We start from the raw sequence: 24,727 nt of genomic DNA, 5'->3' as shown, positions 1-24,727 counted from the left end.
CTGGTTTCCATGTTTAAATTAAAGGGAAATAAAATGTTTTAAAACTTTGATAATTTAATACAAATACAGATTTATTATGTTATCTATTGTTCCCAGACTCACTGTGAAAGATATTGAGACAAAAATGTACAGAGACAGTAAAAGTACCTTTTTGGTCAGAAACAAACCCATTCTCAAATAACAGGATGCTGCTGTGGAATCTAGGGACAACCTGAGCCTGACAGAAAGCAAAAAGGTCAGGTGGAGGTCCCTTCCACATAAAGATGCTGGGAACTCCTCAAGCATAGGAAAGAAAGGACCATGGTTTGTTGAAAAACAGCGTTGCAGTGAAGTAAACAGTTTCAGTCAGTAGAAACACTACATAGACCTATGCAAGAAAAAATAAATACTGCTAGCAGCTGAGCCAAAGCAAATGTAGAATCTGAGGGACACATTGGCCCCAGGATTCAAGTCATCTAGCTTCACTGAAATCATTAAAATAAGGATTGCCCATATTTAGAAAAGCTCACAGCAGGCAGGAATACTTCCAGACTCCTGACACAATATCAGGAGATGTCAGTCACCACTATGTGTTTTTACACAGTACTTGGTGGACAGAGAATAAGGCTGCTATTATAATGAGTTTACCCTGGATTGGCCCCAGAATATAAAATAAAACAATAGTGATATTATAAGCCAATTCTGTGCTTTGTCATGCAGATATGTACCAGAGCGTGGGTTCTCAACCCCAACAGGTTCTCAACCTGTTCTCCCCTCAAAAGGGCATTTGGCAATGTCTGGAGACATTTTTGATTGTCAAAACGTGAGGGAGGGGTGCTACTGGCATCTACTGTATAGAGGCATCCTACAATACACAGGAAATCCCATTCCCAACGCCCTCCTCCCCAAACAATTATCCAGCCTTGAACCAGAGAAGGCCACTAATTTGTGGCACAAGGGGTAGGTTTCGTCATTGCTGCTTGGAGGCTCCCCAAATATCAATTCTCAGGAATCATTACTGGTGGCAGAGAAGTAGGTCACCAAAAGGACTAGAAGGTGAACTTAAAAAAAAGAATCATTTTCCTTTTTATCTAAAACAATGAATCATCCTGAAGCTCAGGTTTCAGGTTCCTTTGGTTCTCATCCGAATGAGCAACTTTGGCCTTTTCTGACATCAACTGAAAACCCAGGGTCCTTTGGCGCTGGGGTTTCTACCAGGGTGTTGGTTTCTTCCCCTGTAGCAATGCGTGGTGGGAAAGGGAAAACACTTCAGGAATGAAGCCTTTTCGTGACGTCATTTATTTAGTCTAGGTGAGGAATTTTGCTCTTTAACTACAGGAAAGTGGCGGATTCCCAGGAGCTGGAAACCGGCCCAGAGAACATCCACCAAAGACGTAAAGAGTGTTGAGTTTATTTATAAGGGTACCGCGAGGGAGAGAGGTGGCGGAAAGCCCCGTTTGGCCGGCTTTTTATGGCTGGAGCTTGCCGAACCTTGAACTGCTCCCTCCCGAGGAAGGGGAATGGGCGTCCCCAGTAGGAAGGTCCGCGCAAGGCGGCGGGGGCGGCTTCCCCTGGGGGCCGTCCGGTCGCCGGGCCTCCCCAGTAAGTAAGGAAGTCCCCTTTTCCAAGTCCTTATGGCTTCTGGAAACCGCCGTTCCCGTTGGGAGGAAGGGGGGGCGAGGTCGGCGGGAGCGGTCCCGGGACGTGGGAAGATGCTGGGCAGGCGGGAAGCGGCAGGAAGAGGCGGGACTCCTGCCTTTTGTCTCCTGGTTCTCAGCCCGGAGTCAGCCACGAGAAGCCCTCCCGCCAGACGCCCCAGCCCGCGGGAGCGGGTCCGGGAATCCGCCGGGCGCGGCGGGGCGGGCCAGAGAGAAGCCACGCCCTCCGGGGGGCTTCTTTAAAAGGCGGTCCGCGCGCGCCAGCCGCGGCTCGTGGCTCCCTGCGCGCTCTCTCCGGTCCGGCCTCTCTAGCTCCGCCCGCAGTGCGTGCGCCCGCCTCTGACTCGAGTGAGTAGGGGCGGTGGGGGCGTCTCCTCCCAGCAGCCCACCCTGGGGGAGGGGGCTCCCACTGCCACCTGGGTCCTGCGGCCACCCTTCCGGTAGTCTCAGGTCCCCAGCCTGGCCCGCGTTTGCGCTCCCACGCGTCCTCCTACCTTGCGCCTCAGTTTCTCCCAGCCACCCCCCCCCCCCCGACCCCCAACACACCTGCTGTATTCCCCGCGGCCGCCCAGGCCCTGCCTTTGGATCCCAGCCCGCGGGGCAGGTAAATAGCCCTGAGTGACCTTTAATTTTTCAATACTGGTACCTCTAGAGGAGAGGCGGCGTCGGGAATTTAGCGTCGCTGTTTAATCCACCTTTTAGCAGCCTGGGCCCCCCCCACCCCCCCCACCTGGAGCGGGTCCTGTCTCCGCCGTTGGGAAAGGGGTCTGATCTCTGGGTCTCCTGGGTCTCGAGGGTGCAAGCCGAGCCCGACCTTCAAGGGGCTGGTCGAGTTAGGTGGGGGCTTCTGCAGTTCCCTCGGGCCCTCATTTGTCCCCTTATTCCGAACAAGAGCTCCTGACATCCCCATTGTTTGGTTATCTCTGCCCACCAAGTACCAAACCTTAAATGTTTAACGAACAGTCAGGAAATGTCATTCGATCTCTCATATTTTTCCAGAACTTTCTACCAGTCAGGTATAAATTAAGATGCCAGAACGTTTGGTTGTGAAATTCTGCAACAGGTCCTGAAAGTCCCCTACTGGGTTCCAAGCTGGATTCAAGAGCTCCACGTAGGCACCCCCCACCCTCCGGGGGAGGGGAAGGCCCTCTAAACCAGTGGTTTCCCCTCCCCCTTGGAAGCTGGGATGTGGTTGAAAGATAGTGGTTTAAATGGTTACTGGAAATTTTAGCCTATTTTATTTGCAGTTGGAACACATTTTATCATTATAAAGAAAATCTTTTTGAGGTGGCAGTTTTAAAACTTGGACTGTGAAAAATCTCTTTAGTTATTGACCTTCCTAATGGACCTGTTTTAAAGCTCTATTTAAAACAAAACAAAATCCAAGACGTCATTCAAATAGGACAACCATGAAATTGGCTATACTTTGACCCAAAATTTTCAGGAAAGAATTGGTGATAGATTTTTAAAAGGGGGAAATCTCACATAACTTCAAAACTACATAGCAAAGTATTAGTGATTTTATGAAGTACTACCCGGTCTTCACTATTCTTGATTGTCACTGACTCTTTTATCACTAGTTCTCAGGGTCCTTCATCCTCAGCATTCGGTTTAGAGCACTGCAGAGGCAGAATCTACATCATGAATCTGTGAAACTGTGTTTGCTTGTGTGCCTTGGTTGGATTAGAACCTCTACTGGTTAAGTGAAGGAAGGAGAGAATAAGGTTCAATTGTTGGGAGCAAAGATTTAATTTGACTCAGCAATAGATATTTTAGATTTGATATAAAGTTTTTATCATGAATTTTTAATGGATTCTTTCCAATGTATTCAGTGAATTTTGATCAGTACCATTCTATGCTGAGTACTATGTTGAAAGCAATACTGATTGGAGGCCTCTCCTGGTGAAATTGCAGAGTCACCCAGATTTGGGTGGAATTGTATTTTATCCTAAAACAGAATGTTAATATAGAAAAAAAAATTAAGAAATGAGGAGCTTTCAAAATCTGGGTCTAGATGCAACCCTGTTCCTAAACAGCTATGGAGATCTGGGTATCTAGTTTTTTTGTCTATGTTAAAAATGACATGCATCAAATGAGATGGTGAGAGAGAGCCCTCTAAGGGAAAGGAGGCATGACAAGGCAGGAAGGGCAGAAATGAACCACTCTGGCCAGAATTCACATTCCAGCAGCAGCACCCATTGTGCCCTCAAGCAAGTTAACTTTATTCTCTGGTCTTGATTACTTGTCCTGTAAGATGGGCACATACCTTAAAGGGTTGTTGTAAAGAATATAAATGTGTGAACAAATTTCCAGCATGGGAGAAATTTCTTGGGATTAGATAACATTCTGCACTTTTCTAAATATACGTGGGAAATGGATAGCAGTGAAAGTGTCTTCTGGGAGAAAGCTGACTCAGACTTGTCTCAGTATCTCCTAAGCCTTGCCAAGGGGCCAGCTTTTCTCCCTTTGTGAATATTCACAGGTTTTCCTCAAGGCACCATATTATTTCCTGGGCTGATATTTTACAGCTGTCTCTTGAGTTCTTTTGGACTGGGATCTTCATACTCCCTTGGGGCCTCAATTATCTAGGTGTGGATTTCTAACTGTTTCTGAGTCACAGACCTCTTGACAGCCCTGTGAAGCCTCTGGATCCCTTCTCAAAATTCTTTTAAGTTCTTAAGATAAAGTACATGGTACTGAATTTACTGATGCCAACCCCGACTTTAAAGGAATCTGTGGACTCGGTTAAGAGTCCAGATTTAGGGGAGTGTTTATCAGTCTGAATTTGAGAGAAGCCCTCTTCAATTTGTAAAAATTTTATTGTTAAATCACAGAGGAAGAACCAACCAGTAGACCTATATTATGAATCACTTGCAAATGATATCAGATTCCTTGCATTTTTGTTTATGATCTCATTGTGCCAACACTGCTAATTGTCTTTGATTAATGAAAAAAAGACACCCTGAAGGACTTCAAAGTTCACTTTAGTAAAGAAACTTTCATGGTGGCTTCACAAAGGAGAAAAATAGAAAATTGAGACCTTATTTAGTACATAGAAGTGCAGGAAATACCCAGCTTAAAAAGAACCTGTGCCATAGAAGGAGGACAGTATTACTATATTTCTATTGCTAGCAGTGGCTTAGTTTTAACAAACACTATTAATTTGGGGCTGAGGCTAGGGCTGGGGCTGTAGCTCAGTGGCAGAGCGCTTGCCTAGCATGTGTGAGGTACTAGGTTTGATCCTCAGTACCACATAAAAATAAACAAATAAAATAGAGGCATCTGTCCATCTACAACTACAAATAAATAAATAAATAAATAAAACTGGTAATTTGGAATTGGGATTTTATTGGTATTTGTTTTTAAGTTAATTAGTAATTTTTTTTGGATTCATAGTTATGAATCACTAAATATCTCTCTGTCTCAGGTTTGCTCTATATAAAGTGGGAATAATGGTAATTAATGCCTAGGATTAAATTAATAAGCAAACTATTTAACATGATTAAAGGATACAGTAAACTTTATAAAGTACTTTTAATTATTATTACCTGTCACATGGCAGACACTATTCTAAGTGTTCTACATATATTGCTTATTCACAGAATTGCCTTACGATATAAATAAGTATTGTTTCCATTTTTAAAAAAAGGGAAGTAGCAGATCAAATAACCAACTTATGATTATTTGGCAAATAGATAGAGGTCTTAGCACTTAATTCTAGGTCTAGCTCCATGTGAAAATCATGTAAATGATAAATTATTGGCATAGTTAAATATCTTGTAGTTTGCACAGATTGTGGATTGCTATGGCAGATGCCGGGGGTCAGGATTACCAAGTTTATAGCATAGTTGCATTTTAATTACAGTATGTGATTTGGCATACTGTAGTAATCCAGATTTGTGTCAAGAATTTTGCTGTACTCCAAGTTGAAGACATAAGTGATTAATAGCATATAGAATTAGTTAGAATGGTAAAGCTGAAGTAAACAGAAGAGTTTATTAGGTAGAAGGAAGGTTTTCCTCTTGGTGAGGTTAATAGCTTTTTGGTAGAAGTAGTTTGGGTGTGAGATTGACATGCAGAAGCCACTAGCCACTTAGCTGGGTGAATGAAGATTGAATGGAGAGAGGTACATTCCTCTGTTTGTTGTTTGGTAAATCAAGTACTTATAATTCACAGTGATTCAGATGGCCTCAGTACTCACTGTTCTTTGCAGAAAATCAGATGTAGGAGTTTGGGAACAGCTTGTAATTCTGGAGACAAAACATGAGCCTGATTTGATGCTTTGGAAGTTACTTTGGAGATCAGTGACCTCAGCAAGTCACCTAACAATGGAATCTGGTAGCCATATTCAGGTCAAGGAGTGCTTCTGAAGGAAAAGGAAGCCAACACGTGTGACATACTGGCATTTTTCCAGGTACTTTGCAAATGCTATCTCATTAGATCTTTACAACCACCTGTGAGATACTTCTCATTCATTTTCACATTTCAGCTAAACAAGTTGAGGCTCAGAGTTTAAAGAACTTGGCCAGCTGCTAACTGACTTTCATACTTAAGTCTGCCTAATTCTTGAGTTCCACATTCTTTCTTGCTGTGGTTTCCATGGCAGACATTACTAATCACAGTAATTTTTAATGCAGGTCAATGACTGAACTTCACAGTCGTCTTCAGCATAGTCACAGGAATCCACTGTCAGAGGATCTGCAAGATGAAACTGTTTTGCCATTCCTACAAAATGAAAACCATGCAGACTTCTTTTTTTTTAAAAAAGATCAATAAATTTAATTACATTTTTAAAATACATATGTATATATAGCATTTTACCATATGGAAGAAAAGTCAAGAGATGAATGACAAATCTAGGGAAATATTGGCAATTCGTAGCACATAGGGCTAATTCTTTTGAGTACTAAAAGATCTACCCCAAATCAATAAGAAAAAGATAAATATCCAAAGAAAAAACAAAAAGGATATAATGAATAACTCTAAAACATGAAAATATGTTCTACACTACTCATAATAAATAAAAATAAATTATAATCACTAGATATCATTTTTCAAGTATTAGTTTTCATATATTGAAAGGCTTGAAATAACATTCAGTTGAGAGTGAAGAAACAGCAGTCTCATAATGGTATTAAGAATATGACCAGTTAGAAATATACTGTAATAATTCAGGGTAGTTATGTTCTATAAGGTTGTAATGAACATTGAATTTACAAATACTGAGCCATTGCTCTTAGGAGAAACAAAGGGGTAGGTTACTGTGGGCCTCTGGTCACATTTTCAACAACTTATCAATAAATACCCTTATTTTTATGTGTGTTTCTGTTTAAAGAAAACTTTTTAAAATATTTTTATTTTTTTCTCCACATTTTTGGATTGGTACATTATTGTACATACTGATGGAATTTGTTGTTACATATTCGTCCATTCACAAAATACACAATATGACAATATAATTTGTTTTAACGTACATTTTCTTGCAAATAATTAATTTAACACAGTATTTCTTTATAATAACCTTACCTAAGAAAGGCTTAACATTTTCTTGGCCCTACATAATGTGCCTGGAAATTTCTTTGGCTCTAAAAAGTCTTATAACCATGCTGTGCTCTATGCCTTTTAATTTGGTCATCATTTCATGACTCCACACAATCAGCTGCCTTTCCATATCTTCATGCATAGATGTTATTTTAGCATTTTCTGAAGAAGCCTCACATAGAAATTGGTGAATTTCCCTTTCCTTTTTCTAGATGGACTGTGTTGTTTGTTCATTAGCAATAATGACTCCACAGCCATAAGCACTGTAGCTTGAGCCCAGGAGAGGTTATCTAACATGTATGGAAACCATGTAGACTTCTAAAGGCCTTTTCTATGTGCCTCTCTGTCATTGGCTATGTTGTATTGCCATCATTTATTTACATGTTTTTCCCACCAGTGTAAACACCCTGAGAAACAGACATCCTTTCTCATAACCATTTTATCCTCAGCTTCTATCTCAGTATATGGCTCATGACACTTTTTTTTTTTTTGTATGTGGTACTGGGGATTGAACCCAGGGCTTTGCACATTAGGGAAGCACTCTATCATTGAGGAACATCTCCAGTCCCAGTGTATGGCTTTTAAAATGCTGTATTACATTTATAGGAGAGCTTCCCAAACAGTAAAGCACTGTGCAGTGTTTATAGGCTGCCCCTAACATAGAACAGTTACTTGAGATACAGAAATGAAGTCAGAAGTTAGCTGGATGAGGGAGGGAAGGAAGGCAGTTGCCTTGATGGGAAGGGGTTGGGGCATAATGAGAGACTAGATATGTACTGTATGGGATGGGGAGGGGAAGTGAGTATTGATAATGAATGTTGAACATTGTGAAATATTGGTAATAGACTAATCATTTATTGAGTGCCTGTCTCAGTAAATTCTTGTAACTTATCTTCATTTTACATAAAAGGGAAATGACACTATGTTGGCTGCAGAACTCATGCTCTTAATTTGCTTTTAGGCAGAACTGTCTTAAAAGCCAGGTTAAGGATTTGGCTTCAGTAGGAGAAGAGACATGGACCATGTAGTGGATCACCAAGACATGGCGAGGCCGTCCTTGGCTCAGCATGTTCCCTAGCTAAAGGAAGTAGACTGAGTAGGGAGTTTGGGTAGCAGAATAAAAACGTTTTAGGACAGGCATCAAGTAAAGCTTATTTTCTAATTAACTGCAGCTCTCAAATACTAGCCTTTTAAAAATCATTGTAATTAGGGACACTGCTACAAATTTATGTTCTTTACATGACACTTTTTCTTGGCTCATGATAAAACTGATTTATAAAAATTTTCACTTTTGAGGAATTGAATCATAGCCAGGTTCTAGTGTAATAACAAAAGCTTCTATGTAGTAACACAGTGTCAGAGCTTCTGGAAGCATTTAAAATCTGGGTTTATGGAGAGACTCACTCCAGACCTTCAGTACCAGATCAAGTAACAAACTAAGTAGTCACAAATAGACTTGAAATGTATGAATTCAGGCAGGTCACTCAGATTAAAGTAAATGCAGCCCTATAGTATAAGAATGAGTCGTATGGTCATTTTGTGGCACTCAGTTGGTTACCTAGAGAATAGTTAACTTTACCGCAAGGTGAGTCAGATTTAGATGATAGTAATTTCCTTGAAGGGTAAGTCTTGGGAATTTTGGGTGGTGCCTTAGACTGGGGAGAGGCAGGAAGGAGTGATTGCACTTAGGTGTTCAATTGTAAATCAAGTGTTTTACTGTGATGCAGTGGGTAAATCCTAGCGCTGGAACTCTGTCAGACCCTGAAAACCAAAGAACAAGACTAAATATTGTTACTAGACAAATCATTTATTTAAACCTATGTTTGGCCTATTTTCTGAGATATGTGTAAAGTGGGATTTTATTTCTGCTCTTGCCATTCTAGAAATTAATACATAAGATTTGGGAAAAGCATGCAGTCCACATAGCTCAGTGCAGATCCAGTTTGCTGTGATTAATGGCAGCTGTTGTGGAGTACTGCCGCCAAAGGCTTACAAGAAAAATGAGGCCTCACATTTTTTTCAATATGTACAGCAATGCCAAGAGTGACAGAATTGGAAGATCATCACACATCCTCCTGCCAAATTCAGGAAACGTCCTTAGGGGTTCAGCCTAAAAGTGTAAATTTGAACTTAATTTCTTAGTCACCACTGTAGGTGGAGCTGTTGTTATTATTCTTCAGTGTATTTTAATGTCCCAGAAAAAAAGGTTTGAGTGATTAGCCTGCTGATTTTTCCCTACCCTCTTTGCAGCTCTGCAACTGTGTTCTTTAGGTGTGGTTCAGTGGGTTTTCCTATTGGAGTACTGATTTTTATCTTCACAATACTCTGTTTCCCCATATATAAGATAAGAAAACTAACCTCAAGTTGAACAATATTATAGTAGTTGAGCTAACCCAAGTCTGTCTAAACCAATCAGCCTACCTATTCTTCCTTCTTTCCATTATGAAATATTTCAGATATACAAAATAGAGAATAATTTAAAAGAAAACCCAAAGGTAACTACCCACTATCCATCCTAAAAAAGAAAACATCAATTCAGCTGAGGCTTTCTGAAAATGCTCTAGTACATTATTTGTCTGTGTGCCAGAAAAGGTTATTTTAGAACTTAGGAAAGCCCTTAAACTGGATGGAACAGTGTTTTGATATATGCCAATTGTCTGGTAGGTGGTGTGGGAAATACAGAGATGTGGTCCTCACCTCAATGGACAGAAGTTTCTAACATGGTACATTGAATGCTGTGAAACATGGTAGGCATTTCCTGAAAGCTGACACTTCCACATTTGCCTAGTGTGGCACGTATAGTAGAAATTAAAGACAACTTACAACAAGGAAATTTACAGTAATTCTGAGTTACATAAGAAAAAGGAATGCTGTTTCCTCCTTTAAAAAAAAATCTAGGCGGCTCTTCACTAGCAAGAGAAGAACATAAAGTGATTAGTTGAGTTTTTAAAATTTTATTTTCTAATGTTATTCAAAGACTATCTTATTTTAACCTTGATCCTAATAGAAATCTGACTCCTTAGTGGTGATTGCTGCAAAGTAAGTGTGTGTGAAAATGAAAGGTACCAGATATTAAACACTTCTTCACCTTCTAATAAAAGAAATGCCTCAATAGCAGAAATGCCTCAACAACAGCAAAGTATTTTAAGATCCTGGGATCCAATTCAAATAATTGTAGTGTCTTCATGTACAGCCCAGACTCCATCTTTTGTAGTCTTAGGACTCATGAGGGAACCTGTTGGGTGTCTGTTGTGTCCATGAGTATTATAGAACACAAAAAACTTAGGAGTCAAGGTGCCAAGTCAGTGTCACTGATTGCACTCTCAACTGAAGCCAGCAGAGGCTGGTGGGGCCAAAGCTCTGTGTCTTAGGTTTGGCAGTCAGGCTCAAGTTTCATTCTGGGTTTAAGCACCTTTCATCAGGAAATAGAATAAAAGATTTATGCAGCTACACAAAGGAAAGCTTGCAAGTATGCTGTGTTGTGGCAACATATTGATCCTATGTGGATACCTTCAGAGTAAGGATGGTAACACTGTGGATCCTTAGAATTCCTTGTTCCTATCTGCAAACTGATTTTGACAGTTCAGTGATTTTATTTTATCAATTGTGTGTGAGTGTGTGTGTGTGTGGGGGGAGCTGTGTGTAGATGTTGTTTGTTTCTAGGAGCAGGAGTTCTAATTCCAAAGTGCCTAAAAGGGAATTTATTGGCTCACATAACTGAGTGCAGGGTAAGATGAGGCACAGCTGAATTAGGGACTGAAGGGCTCTAAGGGCTCCTGTTTCCTCTATGCTAGATTCATTCATCAGTACTTCTATAGTGGCTAGGCTGCTGCAAGCACCTTTACCTCTTACTCACAAAGCTCTGGGTTTAACTTTCAGTAAATTGGAATTGGTTATGTACCCATTCCTAAACTAGTAACTACAACAAGAAGGGGGAGTGCATTGATCTGACTGGCAATGACTGAGTCACATACCCAGCCCTGGAGTTTGAGGTTGCTATGGTTTGAGTGGTTTTGTCCCTTCCAGAACTTGTTGAAATTTAATCTCTAATAACAGGATCCAGAGGTAGGGCCTAAAAAAAGGAATTTAGGAATGAAAGGATTAATACCACTATAAAAAAGGCTTATGGGGCTGGGTGGGTGGGGTTCTTTGCGCTTCTGTTACATGAGGACAAAGCCTTTCTCCTCTGGAGGTGCCATCTTGGAAATGGAGACCAGGGCTTGCCCAGACACAAAACCTGGTGCCTTGATATTAGAGTTCCCTGCCCCCAAAACTGAGAAATAAATATCTGTTCTTTATAAATTACCCAGTTTCCAAGTATTCTTTTATGGTAGCACTAAACAGGCTGAGACCGGGATAGAGTCAATATTATCTAAACCAAACTATTTGTGGTAAAGGACTGTGTAGGAATCCATCTTGACTTAACTATAGCCATGCTGGACATGACCTCACTTTTGTCTACCAGATGGCCCTGGCATACACCCAAAGCCCTATAGGACCAAGTCATTAAGATAGTTAGCTGAGCCAGCTGTTGATGCCTGGAATGTTTCTTAACAAACATTGAACATGTTAATCAATTTTGAGAAAGGCCAGGTACATTCCAGTTGGCCATAGTCCACCTTTGTCTCAGTGTAGCATATAAATCCTTACTACCTTCTTTGAGGTATGGGGATCCTCCTTTCTGCTGCCCAAGACAGGCTTCTATCAGTAAGTCTCCCTACAAATTACGCTTTGTACAGTCCTGGACCTGTGTGCCTCTTCTTTGGTCTTTTGACCCCTTCCACCTTTGGTGACTGTTTCTCATAGAACAGGAACAGATTTTTCAAAAAAAAAAAAAAAAAAGATTATATGTTTTTAAAATTTCCAAGTATAAGTCCATCCATCATGCTCTTGGTCATTGTGGCATAATACATAAAAATTTTTGTTAGTTCCTTTCCTTTTGTAGTAACAGGATTATATATAATCCAGTCTCAGGTATTCTGTTACTACTTATTTGGCTTATAGTTCAGGAGGCTGGGAAGTCCAAGATTGGGCACCAGCATCTATCTCCCTGGCTTCTGGTAAGGCCATGTGCTATTGCATGCATGGTGGAAAAGTGGAAGGGCAAGCAGGTGCATCCAAAGACAGGATGAGAGAAGACCTTATCACAACTCTCTAGTGTGATAACCCATTTTTTTTTTTTTAAGAAAGAGAGAATTTCTAATGTTTATTTTTGTTTGTATGTGGTGCTGAGGATCGAACCCGGGCCACACGCATACCAGGCGAGCATGCTACCGCTTGAGCCACATCCCCAGCCCTGATAACCCACTCTTGAAACAACTATATGAATCCCGTCATGAGGTTGAAGCTCCCATGAGCCAAATACCTTGCAGTAGCCCCCACCGCCACACATTGCTACACTGAGGAATTAAGTTCCACATGAGTTTGGGTGGGGACAGTCCATATTCAAACCATAGCAAGTTTCAAAGTGCTTATCTGAATTTTGGCTCAGATTGGTAATAAGCATAGTGGACCATCACCAGGAGACAATATTTTAATAAGTATTTCAAACCACAAGATAGTTGCCTCCCTGGAAGAAAATCTGGGGAAAGTATTACCGAGAAGAGGGATAAAATGCTCACATCAATTAATTCTATGTATCAAGAAAGACCTCATCTAATGTTCAGGAAATTGTTGGGTTCTGGACCACCGTAATGGGTGAGGATGGGAGTTCACCACCCCCTTTTTCATGTTAAGGATTGACAGTTCTTCAGTCTTTCCTGCTTAGCAGCACTCCTTTCCCCTTATGTTTCACCAGGTTTGCATTAGTAAGGAAGTCTCAGCTTTTTTAACCTAGCCAATTTTCTGCGGAGGCAAACTGCTCCCCCAAAGAGATGGAACAGGCAAGGGCTAATAGTGTCATTACAGAAGGGAAGTCTGACGAGGATGGTGGGGGCGGGGGGGTAGGTAATTACTGTGTTTTTAGATACCATTCAGGAACCTGCAGACAAAATGTGTCTTCTAGCAGAATGACTTTATTTCTGGCTAAGGCAGTTGAGGATGCTGGTCATTCAGAACCAGGCATTTAAAACTCTGTCCCATTAGACCAATTTGAGAGGGAATTGAGAGGATTTTTGATTCCATGTCCTAGTAAGCTAGCCTAGGATTTAACCTTCCAGCTCTACATCACATTAGTCCACATTGTTCAGAGGTTATTCTGACACACAAACAGTTCATGTTTCTGGGAAGAGAAGTTCGTAGCTTTTTCTGTATGGTCTGACAGATCTGTCACGGAAAACCAACTGTTGGCTGGATTAGTGGATGTTGGGTGTAGTTGTGCATAGAAACTGAAATCACAGCCATCTGGGTGGGTGTTTGTTGTGGTTACAGCAGGGCTGCACGCACACAGTTGTACTGGTCACAAACACAGCTATTTGTGCTATAATTGTGCCTAACTTTAGCAGACAAATATAAAAGTTTTTCTTGCAAAGCAGCACACTTTCTTCCTCCCTAGGAATTGTTTATGGCTTATATATGTTGAATATTAAGAATTTAGTACAGTTACAGTGAATTAAACATGTAGTAAAAACCTCCACCCAAGTGTTAGCTGTTCAGCTGGGTTTTTTTTTAAAGCTCTTTAAAGACTGGGGTGTTCTCTCAGGGCAATGTTTGCATTTCCACTCCCCAGCTTCTTTCTTAACTCCTGTGGATTCTAGTGCATAGTTTGTTTTGTGCCTGGTGACTTGTACCATTCTATTGAATACAGGTCCTTTGTCTTGTAGGAAAAAAAAAAATTGCATGACAAGCCAGAGTTTCCTAATGAAAGAGCTGCAATTTGGGAGAAGAGATGAGGTTATTTTGGAGGAACGCAGGCCTTTCAAAGATGTGGTTTGAGTGGTTCATAAAGCAACAAGATCTGCAGCTGTCTCCTGGGTTTAAACAGCCCTCTAGGGAGCATGTAAGACAAGCACAGGGGACATTCTGATGAATCCTTTGTTCCTACAGAATGCCTGTCTGGGGAGGTGGAAACAAGTGTGGGGCCTGCGGGAGGACGGTGTACCATGCTGAAGAGGTGCAGTGTGATGGGAGGAGCTTCCACCGCTGCTGCTTTCTGTGTAGTAAGTATCCCCCTATGCCCCACCTTTGACAAAGTTTACATGCAAAATGCTTCCATTTATCTTCTTAAGAAGAAAATTGGTTTTGCTAAGGAAGATGATTTTAGAAGCACTGGTGGGTTTTATCTGCCTGTTGTCAAAGACATTGTGAGATAGCAAATACTTGATAATGAAAGAAATAGAACTAAAGAGAACCCCACACACAAATCCCCTCTAATGACAACTGTCTTCAATTTTAAAATAGTTGAATATCAGTTTAAGAAAGCCATTCATTGATCATGTGAGTCAAATAAATTTTCTTCAATGATGGATTTATCACATCTAAGGATCCCACCTATATAGATATTTGCCTTATATATTATATAGTGAAACTTACGGTAAGAAACCATTTGTTGAAAATAAATTTGCTTACTATAAGAAATAATCTTCAGGAAAAATATATTTGAAATTTGAATTGTCCGATTTCCATAGAAAGCAACATTCAAGGTACCTGGACTTCTTTATAGTGAGAGTGCTTTGCAGATGACGAGAAATAAAAAAGAGTTGCGGTTATTAAAAAAAAAGTTTTCCAGATCAGTGTTTGCTGTGTACATCTGTATAATAGCTACAGTTTCTCAGAAGATTTGGTTTAACCATTTTGGGGAGGAAGTTAGTGACTTTCTTGTTTCTTTTAAGTAATCAAGTTTTCATCAAATTTGTAAGCAAGAAAGTATAGAGACAAAGAGAAATGCAAATACTTTAGAAATTGTTCACAATTTCATCTAAGGTTAAGCCATAATGTCTACACATAATAAAGTCAGCATTGAGAAAACATCAAGTTCTTGGTAGTTTGTTGCCAGAATAGATGTCACTTTATTCCACTAGAAAGTCTTCAGTGTAAAATAATAGAAACTTCACAATATAACTTTCAACCAGCCAGCTTAGTCATCTTTCCTCCTGTCCTTACTTTTGTCCTCCTTCCCCTTTTCTGCTGCACTGTTTGATTTCCAGCTGCCCAATTGTGCTATCAGTGAGTTCTCTCACAATATACTTTTTCTCAAGCTTAATTGAAGTTTCAGAAAGTGAAATAATGTCTGGGTAAAACATGATGACATGTGGCAATTTTATGAAGTGGGATATGTGGAAATGTTTTGTGGCAAGAAATCCATCAAGAAAGAATGTATTCTCCTTTGAGACACAAGAGAAAACAAATTCAGGCTTTAAACCACTTGCTAGTTTTCAGACACACATTCATTGCTGGAGAAGCTAGGAGTAAGGAAGAAAGGAGGGCACTTTCTCCTGTTCTAGGGAACACAGCTAGAATTGTGGATTTAAAACTTTTTATCCCTGAGGGTGTTTTTATAGAGGAGAGACCTACAAAGGCAGCCCCATAAGGCACTCACTACCCTTTTTGTCAGATTGTGATGTGCCAACACTTGGTATGAAAAAGCCAAGAAGGGTTAAGTCTTAAAAGTTGGTAGCAAAGGTTTTAAGATTTTAGGCATTGTTAGTTTTATTCCTTTTGTGCATGTGATCGGAGCCATCTCTGAAACTTGTTTCCCTCCTGTCAGAAAGGCAGATCGTCAAAGTTTGAAGCTTCTGCACGTTAAAATTCCAATACTTTCTAAAGCATATCATGGAGGAAGGCCAATAATTTTCATCTGTAACTTTACCAGTCTAGTTGCTGTCTTGTGACTTTGGGAACCACAGGAGAGGTTATGAATGAGAGCCTCTGCCATTACCATTTGTGGACCTCATGGTTCTAAGGAAAAGGGTATTTGTTGGAACATGTTTAAAATCATAACTTTTTCCCCCTTAGTGGTTTGCAGGAAAAATTTAGACAGCACAACAGTGGCAATTCATGATGAGGAGATCTATTGCAAATCCTGCTATGGAAAAAAGTATGGGCCAAAAGGCTATGGTTATGGCCAGGGCGCGGGCACGCTCAACATGGACCGCGGCGAGAGGCTGGGCATCAAGCCAGAGAGGTAAGATAGGAGGATGTTTGTTATCTTCAGAAGTGAGTTACAACAGTTAACATTGCTTAATGGTCAGGAATCTGGAAGTTTCTGGATTTTTACTTTAATTTTAAGTGAACAAAATGTGACTCAGATTTTCTAATGTAAATTACTAACTATTCTTTAATTTCAAAATATTGTGTTTTGTACCTAACGAAGTTCTTACTATTCCCGTGATTTTATATATATATATATATAAACAATAATATATATTTATTTATTTATTATTGTTGTCAATGGACCTTTATTTATTTGATATGGAGTGCTGAGAATCGAACCCAGTTCCTCACACATGCCAGGCAAGTGCTCTGCCACTGAGCCACAACCCCACTCCTCCAGTGATTGCTAATATTGGTTTTATAGCATTTCATGGTGTATAAAAGGGTCATGGTGTTCTAAAAAGCAAGTGATTTCATAGCACTTTAGAGACCATATATCATGAAGTGAAATCAGAGAAACATGGTACTTAACCATGACAGGTTTTCCTTACATGCAATTAAGCAGTCAGTGCAAATCCCTCAGTCACTCCTTCCATGTCATAATGTTCTCATCAAGAAATTACTTTTCTCTAACTTAAAAAAAAATGAAATAATTTTCTGTTTTTAATCCTTTGAGACAAATGTGAAACTTTGAAGGTTATAGTACCATAGTATCAGGGTGCTAAATCTGTTAACATTCACTTAATATTTTATATTCAGGCTAAATAATAATGTGTACTACATTATGTCTCACCTCTGTTTTTTTCAGAATACTTTCTTTCCACACTCAAGGTTCCTAAGCCTTCTTAATGACTCTGAAATCCTTGTGTCATATGGTAATTGGAATACTTGCGGAGATTGAACATCTTCACAGAGTTGGTCTCTAGGGGCAGCATCAAGTGGGAAGAACACGTTCATGGAGGTCAACCTGCATTTTCAGTTCAGGCTCACAACTTACTAATTCTGTAGACCTTCACTAAGTTATTTAATATCTGAGCCCCAAGTTCTTCATCTGTAATACAGTTAATAATTCCATACACTATGAAGTTGTTAAAAGGCAGATGGAAGACTCCATCTGAAGTTGACACAATTGACAGATTTGGAAATTTTTCTTGGGACTCTCATAACTACAAGTGATGGATATCATTGTTAACAAGTTTTTAAAGAATACTCTAAAAAGTAGATTATGGAGATTTTTTAAAAATACACCTACATTAGGGTCAACTGGAGAAACCAATACAGTGAATTAGTACTTTGAATTGGTATTTGTTGCTTAGAATATTTCCGTTGGCCACCCACAAAGTATGTTGTATATTAAACAACTTGGGTAGAAGTGTATGAACAATTCCCAAAAATGGAGATAGTGAAGATGAAGATACTGAAGATGCACAGGAAGTATTTGAATAAATTGTTTTATTAAAAAGCAATATTCTAAATTAAGATTTTGATTTTTTCATGTATATAACTTAATAAGATAACCCAGAAAACATTTTTTTTTCCAAGTAGAAAGTATTGACACTTAAGCCGCTGCTTATTCAGTGGTGTCATCTATTTTATCTGCTTAACATACGAGGTTCTACAAGGAGGGCCTCAAAGCCCAGATGCTATTCTGCACGTGTTAGTATATCTACTTAACTCAATGAAAAACAATTTCTGCTGAGATGTGTTCTACCCTGGTGACCTGGAAATAGTGACAAAATACTATTCTGTCTAGAGAAAAAAAATAAAGCTAAACTGAAATAGCCAAATTTTCTAAAATATTTTCCTATGAAGAAAATAGTTTAGTCATACTTTACCTTGCTCAAGATGTACTGGGAAACTGATCTGTAAAACATGCTTAACTTTATTAGTAACTACTTAAGTCAGTTGATCAGTTTGTAAAAAATAATTTTTTTGGTATTGGGGATTGAACCCAGGGGCACTTAATCATTAAGCCATATCTCTAGACCTTTTAAAATATTTTATTTAGAGTCAGGGTCTCACTGAGTTGCTTAGGGCCTCACTAAATTGCTGAGGCTGGTTTTGAACTAGTGATTCTCCTGCCTCAGCTTCTTGAGCTGCTTATCGGAGACCAGCTAGTTTGCAGAATTTAACTGAAGAATTGTTTAACATTGATTTTTCAGTCTCATATGAAGAACAAAATTAGATATGATTCCAGTGATTTTGATACTGTGAACATGGGATAAAAATAATTACTTAGTGAAGAGGCTAGCACAGGGGATTATGAATTGTTTAGACTCAGGAACAAGATATTTGAGTATGGGAGTTTGGCTGTCTTTTTGTAGTAATGAGTCTATAAAACAGGTTAAACAACTCCAGCCAGCACCTGAGAGTAATTTCTTTATTCTTTCCCCTATACTGGCTGCAAAGGCTCCAGCCTTGAGACAGGATAGCAATTAAGTTCCACAGTTCCATAGTTCCTGCCTTCTGGACTTATAAGGGCCTTTTTTGAAACCTTGCCTCATTTTTTTCCCTTCTTCTACAAGTGTTCAACCTCACAGGCCTACAACAAATCCAAACACTTCAAAATTTGCTCAGAAATATGGAGGTGCTGAGAAGTGTTCCAGATGTGGGGATTCTGTATATGCTGCCGAAAAGATAATTGGAGCTGGAAAGGTAAAGTGCCAATTTGAATTAATAACAATAAATGACTCCTCTCCGCTCCCTTGATGCCCCAAACCTCTTCATGTCTCAGTTAAGTGCTGTGTCTTCTGCTTTGAAGTAAACTTTTTCTAAACCAAATTTCCATCAGAATCAATTTTTTGACATATCACTTCTTTTTTATGTAAATTTTTAAAATTTATATATGACAGTGGAATGCATTACAATTCTTATTACACATATAGAGCACAATTTTTCATATCTCTGATTGTATACATAGTATATTCACACCAATTCATGTCTTCATACATGTACTTTGGATAGTAATGATCATCACATTCCACCATCTTTAATTACCCCATGCCCCCTCCCTTCCATCCCTCTGCCCTATCTGTAGAGTTCATCTATTTCTCCCATGCTCCCGCTCCCTATCCCACTATGAATCAGCCTCCTTATATCAAAGAAAACATTCGGCATTTGTTTTTTTTTTTTTTTTTTGGATTGGCTAACTTAACACTTAGCATTATCTTCTCTAACTCTGTCCATTTATCTGCAGACGCCATGATTTTATTCTTTTATTTCTGAGTAATATTTCATTGTGTATATATGCTCCTTTTTTTATCCATTCATCTATTGAAGGGCATCTAGGTTGGATCCACAATTTAGCTATTGTGAATTGTGCTGCTATAAACATTAATGTGGCAGTGTCCCTGTAGTACGCTGTTTTTAATCCTTTGGGTATAGACTGAGGAGAGGGATAGCTGGTTCAAATGGTGGTTCCATTCCCAATTTTCCAAGAAATCTCCATACTGCTTTCTATATTGGCTGTACCAATTTGCAGTCCTACCAGCAGTGTATGAGTGTACCTTTTTCCCCACATCCTCACCAACACTTATTGTTGTTTGCATAACTGAGGGACACCAGCAAGGTCTGGAAACCCAACATCAAGGTGAGTTACAGCTTGACATGTCACTTCTATGTTTAAAATTTGTTTTCATAGGGAATACTCCCAAAGGTCATGAATGAAAAGGGCAAGACTGTCAAACAACCTGGGATCTTCGGGTTAGTCCATGTAATCAGGGTCAGGACATCGGATGCTAATTAGGTGTGTAGATTTAAAAGTTATCATTTTAGCCTCATTAAGATGCCCAGTTCTTAACCAAAAGGTAGCAAAAAGAGCACACTAGGTTTGTAGCAAGACCTAAGATTGCCCTTAAAATAGCCTTCCATAATATAGCTCCCAGTCTCCTCTGAATGAAGTTTGAAGACAGCCCTCTTGTGGGTGGCCAAGAATGCAGATACAGAGGAGGGCCAATGTAGCCTTCTAGTTGAGCTGAGCCACAGCAGCCAGGGGCTTGCTTTGGGTTTATCTTCCTGAGACACTTCTTGCCACATCTAAATTATATTGCAGGAACCATGGCTCTCAAACATGCTAACACATCTGTCTCTTCTAGCCCTGGCACAAAAACTGTTTCCGATGTGCCAAATGTGGGAAGAGTCTTGAATCCACAACTCTGACCGAGAAAGAAGGTGAAATCTATTGCAAAGGTAAAACTAATGTCCTACTGTTATCAATATGAGTATTCCAGTATTCCATAGCTATTATTTCATGAAGTATCACCAGTACTAAAAAAGCCAAAGTACTCTGAAAACAGAAAAGCAGTGTTGCTAGCTATCTGAAAATACAACATCCAGAGATGCTTACAGATGACGAGAGAATCACAATATTAAGTTCCTGTTCAAAGTGTGCAAGTATGAGGGTAACAGACAACTTAGCTGATCTGACTGCCATGCTTGTTAAGTCAACATGAGCTGAACTCAAAGGAACCAGAATGTTGGATATAACTTCACAGCTTGAAGATAATTACTACAAGGCACATTTTGCATCTGAAATAAATTGATTTTGGTATAGTCAACAGTTTGGTTTTTTTAACTTATGGGAGTTTCTTAAGTAATGCTAGCAAAACACAATGGACTTGGCACTAATTCTCCATTTTCTTTTGTAGGATGTTATGCCAAAAACTTTGGCCCCAAAGGATTTGGCTATGGCCAAGGAGCAGGAGCCCTTGTTCATGCTCAGTAAAAGTGTTAACCCAGAACTAAGCATCACACACTGAGAATCTCTTCATAATCTACACATATAATCTTGTAACACTACACTACTGTGAAATTCTGCCAGCATGAAGTGCTGTGTATTACCCTGTACTTGTATAGGCTGGCTAACTTGTAGGAAGAGAGCACTATATCATTTTACTTTAATTCACCTGCATTTTCAGGAACCAATTATTTTATATTTTAAATAAAACTTCAGTTTCATATGTGTTCCTTGTCTTCTAATTAATCTTTTGGAGGAGCTGTTTTGATTTCTGTTAATTTTAAATCATTTGGGACCCTACATCTATTTTGTTAAAGACAACCTATCTAGCTGACTCACTAGGCTCATGTTTGAGACACAGGTGTTGAAAAGCATTTCTTTTAATCTGGGGGATGTGCCTTAGGAGTGTTGTCAGGCAGGTGGTTTCACCATTTCAGCTCCTCAGAGCTGGCATTGAGGAGTACAGATCTTTTCTTTGTGCCTCATCAGAGCCTAGAACTTCTCTTTTGGAGCAATTTCCCCAAGTGTAGCTTCTGGAGAACCTGCATTAAAACTTCCTGGGAGAATTGAAAGGCAGATCTGAAAGCCCTGCTTCAGCCCCACCAAAGCAGAATCTCTAGCAGTAGGTGAGGCACAAAAAAGTCCTTCTAACAAGTTCCTCCAAAAGGCACAAACAGACCCAGAGTAGTGGGCACACTATTAAAAAAACAAAACAACAAAAAAAACCTTTTGCTATCTGTACTTAAAAGTCATTATAGCTGGAGCTGGCACTGGGTTCAATCCTTAATACTGCATAAAAATAAAATTTTTTAAAAAGTCATGATAGCTAACTAGAATCTGGGGCTTAGCTCCACTTGAACAGGATGTTAAGTAAATTTAGATGTTAACTAAATTCTAGAAACTGAGGTGCTTTTTTCACATTTCAATTCTGCATAAGTAACAAAGAATATTGCATTGTCTGAACATATTCATCTGCCTTGGGTAGAAAAGGGTATTAGACTAAACAAGGAATTTTCATTACTCACCCCCCCCAGAAGATTTCTGATTCAATTTCAGGTGTGAAGTTGGTCTGTGATGTATGTTATAAAATTGCACCAGCTTGATTTGTGAACGTATCTTTCCCAAGCCCATATTTATATCCAAAACTGCTTATTCAGAAAAGCTAATGGGGAGGATGGATGGATGGATGGATGAATGGATAGAGAGAAAACATTTTAAAAAGAAACTTTGGAGGTTGTTTGAGGGTATACTTGGCAAAACAATTCATGCTTTCTCTATATCATATCCTTGAGCAGCTTCAGGTATTTTATACAGCATACCAATATCAATGTGGGAGGGGAGGGGAGGGCCTTTTAAAGCTGGAAAATAGTTAATTGGCAATATCAGAAGTGGAATTGAATAGTTATGGATCAGACTGATTCTGTGTAAGTCCACAAATTCCTTGACATTCCCACTTGAGAGTGTTGTGGATGTGTTTATCCCTATACATTTACAGTGCCCACTAGCATACTGAAAGAGTACTGAACTGTCCACGGTACCACTATCATCTAGGGAAATATTGGGGTGAACATTCAGTTCTCAAAATGTTTGCTTTCAGAATCCCTTTACATTGGTGAGGTACTGAAGAATCCAAGGAGTTGTTTTTTTTTTTTTTTTTGACACTTGTTATCAATATTTTCCACATTAGAAATTAAATTTTTTAAACTTCAAACTTCATCTATCGCCAAGATTAAATAATGGGCAGATTTATCCTTTCACTAGCAACAAAGGCAAATTACACAAAAAACTTCAGGACACGAGACATAAGGAAACAAAGGATAGTTTCTGGGGTGGAGATTAGCCTGCAAATAACCAAAGCTTACTCCTCAGAGAATTGTTAGGATAGACTGCAAGAAGGAAAAGTGCTGGAAGCCACCTTGAGTTGAAACAGAGCTGAGAGTGCCAAAGAATCAAGATTGCTAGTTTGCAGGACTGGAGAGCTGTGCAGAGAGAACCCGAGACATGTAGACACCACCACCCCAACTTGCAAGTCTTCAGCTTAGTTCTGAAAAATGCATGTTAGATACCTGTGATGCCGGGGGTGGGAGGTGGTGGGGGGACCCACTGCTCTCAGAAAAAAGTCCGCTGCTTACATGGAGCAGCAAAGTGCTTGGTCCCACCAGCAAGATGGGGAAAGAAGATTCCCAGGACTTCAGAGAGTACACAAAAGACCTAAGCCTTAGTAATGGGAAATAATTAGCTCTAAACTGAGCACTGCTCTGGTCTTGCCTAACAAATCTGAAAAGTGAGACCTGAAAGGATCAAATTTGCCAAGAAACTGCATCCCAAAACAAAGCTTAAAAATTGGTCAAGAATATAAAAATAAGCCAGGCACAGTAGTGCACACCTGTAATTCCAGCAGCTTGGGAGGCCGAGATAGGAGAATCGTGAATTCAAAGCCAGCCTTAGCAATTTAGCAAGGCCCTAAGCAACTCCAGTAAGACCTTGCCTCTAAACAAAAGACAAAAAAGGGCTGGAGATATGGCTCAGTGTTTAAGCGTCCCTGGGTTCAAACGCAGGTACCAAAAAAAAAAAAAAAAAAAAAAAAAATGAAAAAGAAGAATATAAAAATATCCAGTACCAAATTGTTTGACATTCAACCAAAAATTACCAGGCATGCAAAGAGGCAAAGAAAAAAACATAATGAAGGTGAAAAATGCCTAAACCAACCAGAACTGGCATAGATGTAAAAATTAGCACATGAGGACATTACATATTTTCAGGAATCTGATGAAAACTAAACCAACAGATGCCAGCAGCATAAGCAACAAGCCCTTCTGATGCCAGAAACGGAAACAATCTGAGTACTAAAAATACTGCCTCCTATTAAAAATACTTGTCATGGGCTGGGATTGTAGCTCAGTGGTAAAGTGCCTGCCTAGCATGAGTAAGGCACTCTACCATGGGTTTGATTCTCAGCACCACATATAAATAAACAAAAGTAAAAGTCCACTGACAACTAAAAAAATATTTTAAAAAAATACTTGTCAATGCTTGTAAATGGTGACAGAAATTTACCTGAGCACAACATTTACATTCAATTTAAAGGCAAAAGAATTTTCAAAGAGCCACATCTGGTTTCCTTGAGCTATGACTTGCTGACCTAGTCAAGGGGCATTATGAATGTTTGACTTGGAATTGTGGATTTTCTATTTTAAATGTCACATAAATACATTAAATTAAAAAAACTCTTACATTAAGCACTTGACAAAACTGAAGATTTACTTTGTAACAAGAAGCGAAGATTTCTTGTCCTGGTTGTGTACAACTTATTCCCAAATACATCTATAAAAGAGAACCACATATCCTCATCCCAGGTTCAGTCCACCAGTCTGGCAAGGACTGCCATGCACATGGATAAGCAGATAATGAAGAGGATTAAAGAACCTGACTGGAAAGAACACTGATGGCTTGCTTTATTTTGTATACTGTTTAAAATACTGTTGCTTAAGCTCTAGAGGCATTTCTTTCAGTATCGCAAAATAATTATGAATTGAATATTATGAATTGAAAACATTTTCATTTAATACCACTGAGTTCTCAAACCATAAACAATTATGTGAACAAAAGAATAAGCTCCCTCCATAATTTTCTCCTTTTTAAATTCTCAAAGACTCCTTGCCATTAGGGTGTGATCAGTGTTTGGTACGTTTCATTCTGCAATATTTTATTTATTTATTTAAACTTGAGATTTTTTCTGAGGATCCTAATCCCATGAAACCCAAAATTCCTAGAAAAAAATGTA

At 39.4% G+C, this 24,727-nt stretch overlaps 1 protein-coding gene across 1 annotated transcript; it reads left to right on the top strand.

Moving 5' to 3' along the window:
• Nucleotides 1-1,747: 1,747 nt before the first annotated feature.
• Nucleotides 1,748-21,170, top strand: CSRP2 (cysteine and glycine rich protein 2). The gene is made up of 6 exons (XM_081310644.1): nucleotides 1,748-1,985; nucleotides 14,163-14,275; nucleotides 16,071-16,239; nucleotides 18,734-18,863; nucleotides 20,303-20,396; nucleotides 20,855-21,170. Exons 2-6 carry the CDS (start codon nucleotides 14,164-14,166, stop codon nucleotides 20,929-20,931), a joined length of 582 nt encoding a protein of 193 aa, XP_081166770.1. The 5' UTR covers nucleotides 1,748-1,985; nucleotide 14,163; the 3' UTR covers nucleotides 20,932-21,170.
• The last annotated feature ends 3,557 nt before the right edge of the window (nucleotides 21,171-24,727 follow it).

This window comes from Spermophilus citellus (genome assembly GCF_964194105.1).
Source record: "Spermophilus citellus genome assembly, chromosome: 10".
In the NCBI taxonomy this organism is placed as follows: Eukaryota; Metazoa; Chordata; class Mammalia; order Rodentia; family Sciuridae; genus Spermophilus; species Spermophilus citellus.
Note: the sequence above shows the minus strand (reverse complement) of the source record. Positions and strands in the feature narration are given on the sequence as shown.

Excerpts from the sequence above, each read along its gene's own strand:
- CSRP2 (XM_081310644.1), top strand. The coding sequence starts at position 14,164 with ATGCCTGTCTGGGGAGGTGGAAACAAGTGTGGGGCCTGCGGGAGGACG. Across the intron at positions 14,276-16,070 it reads CCGCTGCTGCTTTCTGTGTA|TGGTTTGCAGGAAAAATTTA; the intron begins GTAAGTATCCCC and ends TTTCCCCCTTAG. Across the intron at positions 16,240-18,733 it reads CTGGGCATCAAGCCAGAGAG|TGTTCAACCTCACAGGCCTA; the intron begins GTAAGATAGGAG and ends TTCTTCTACAAG.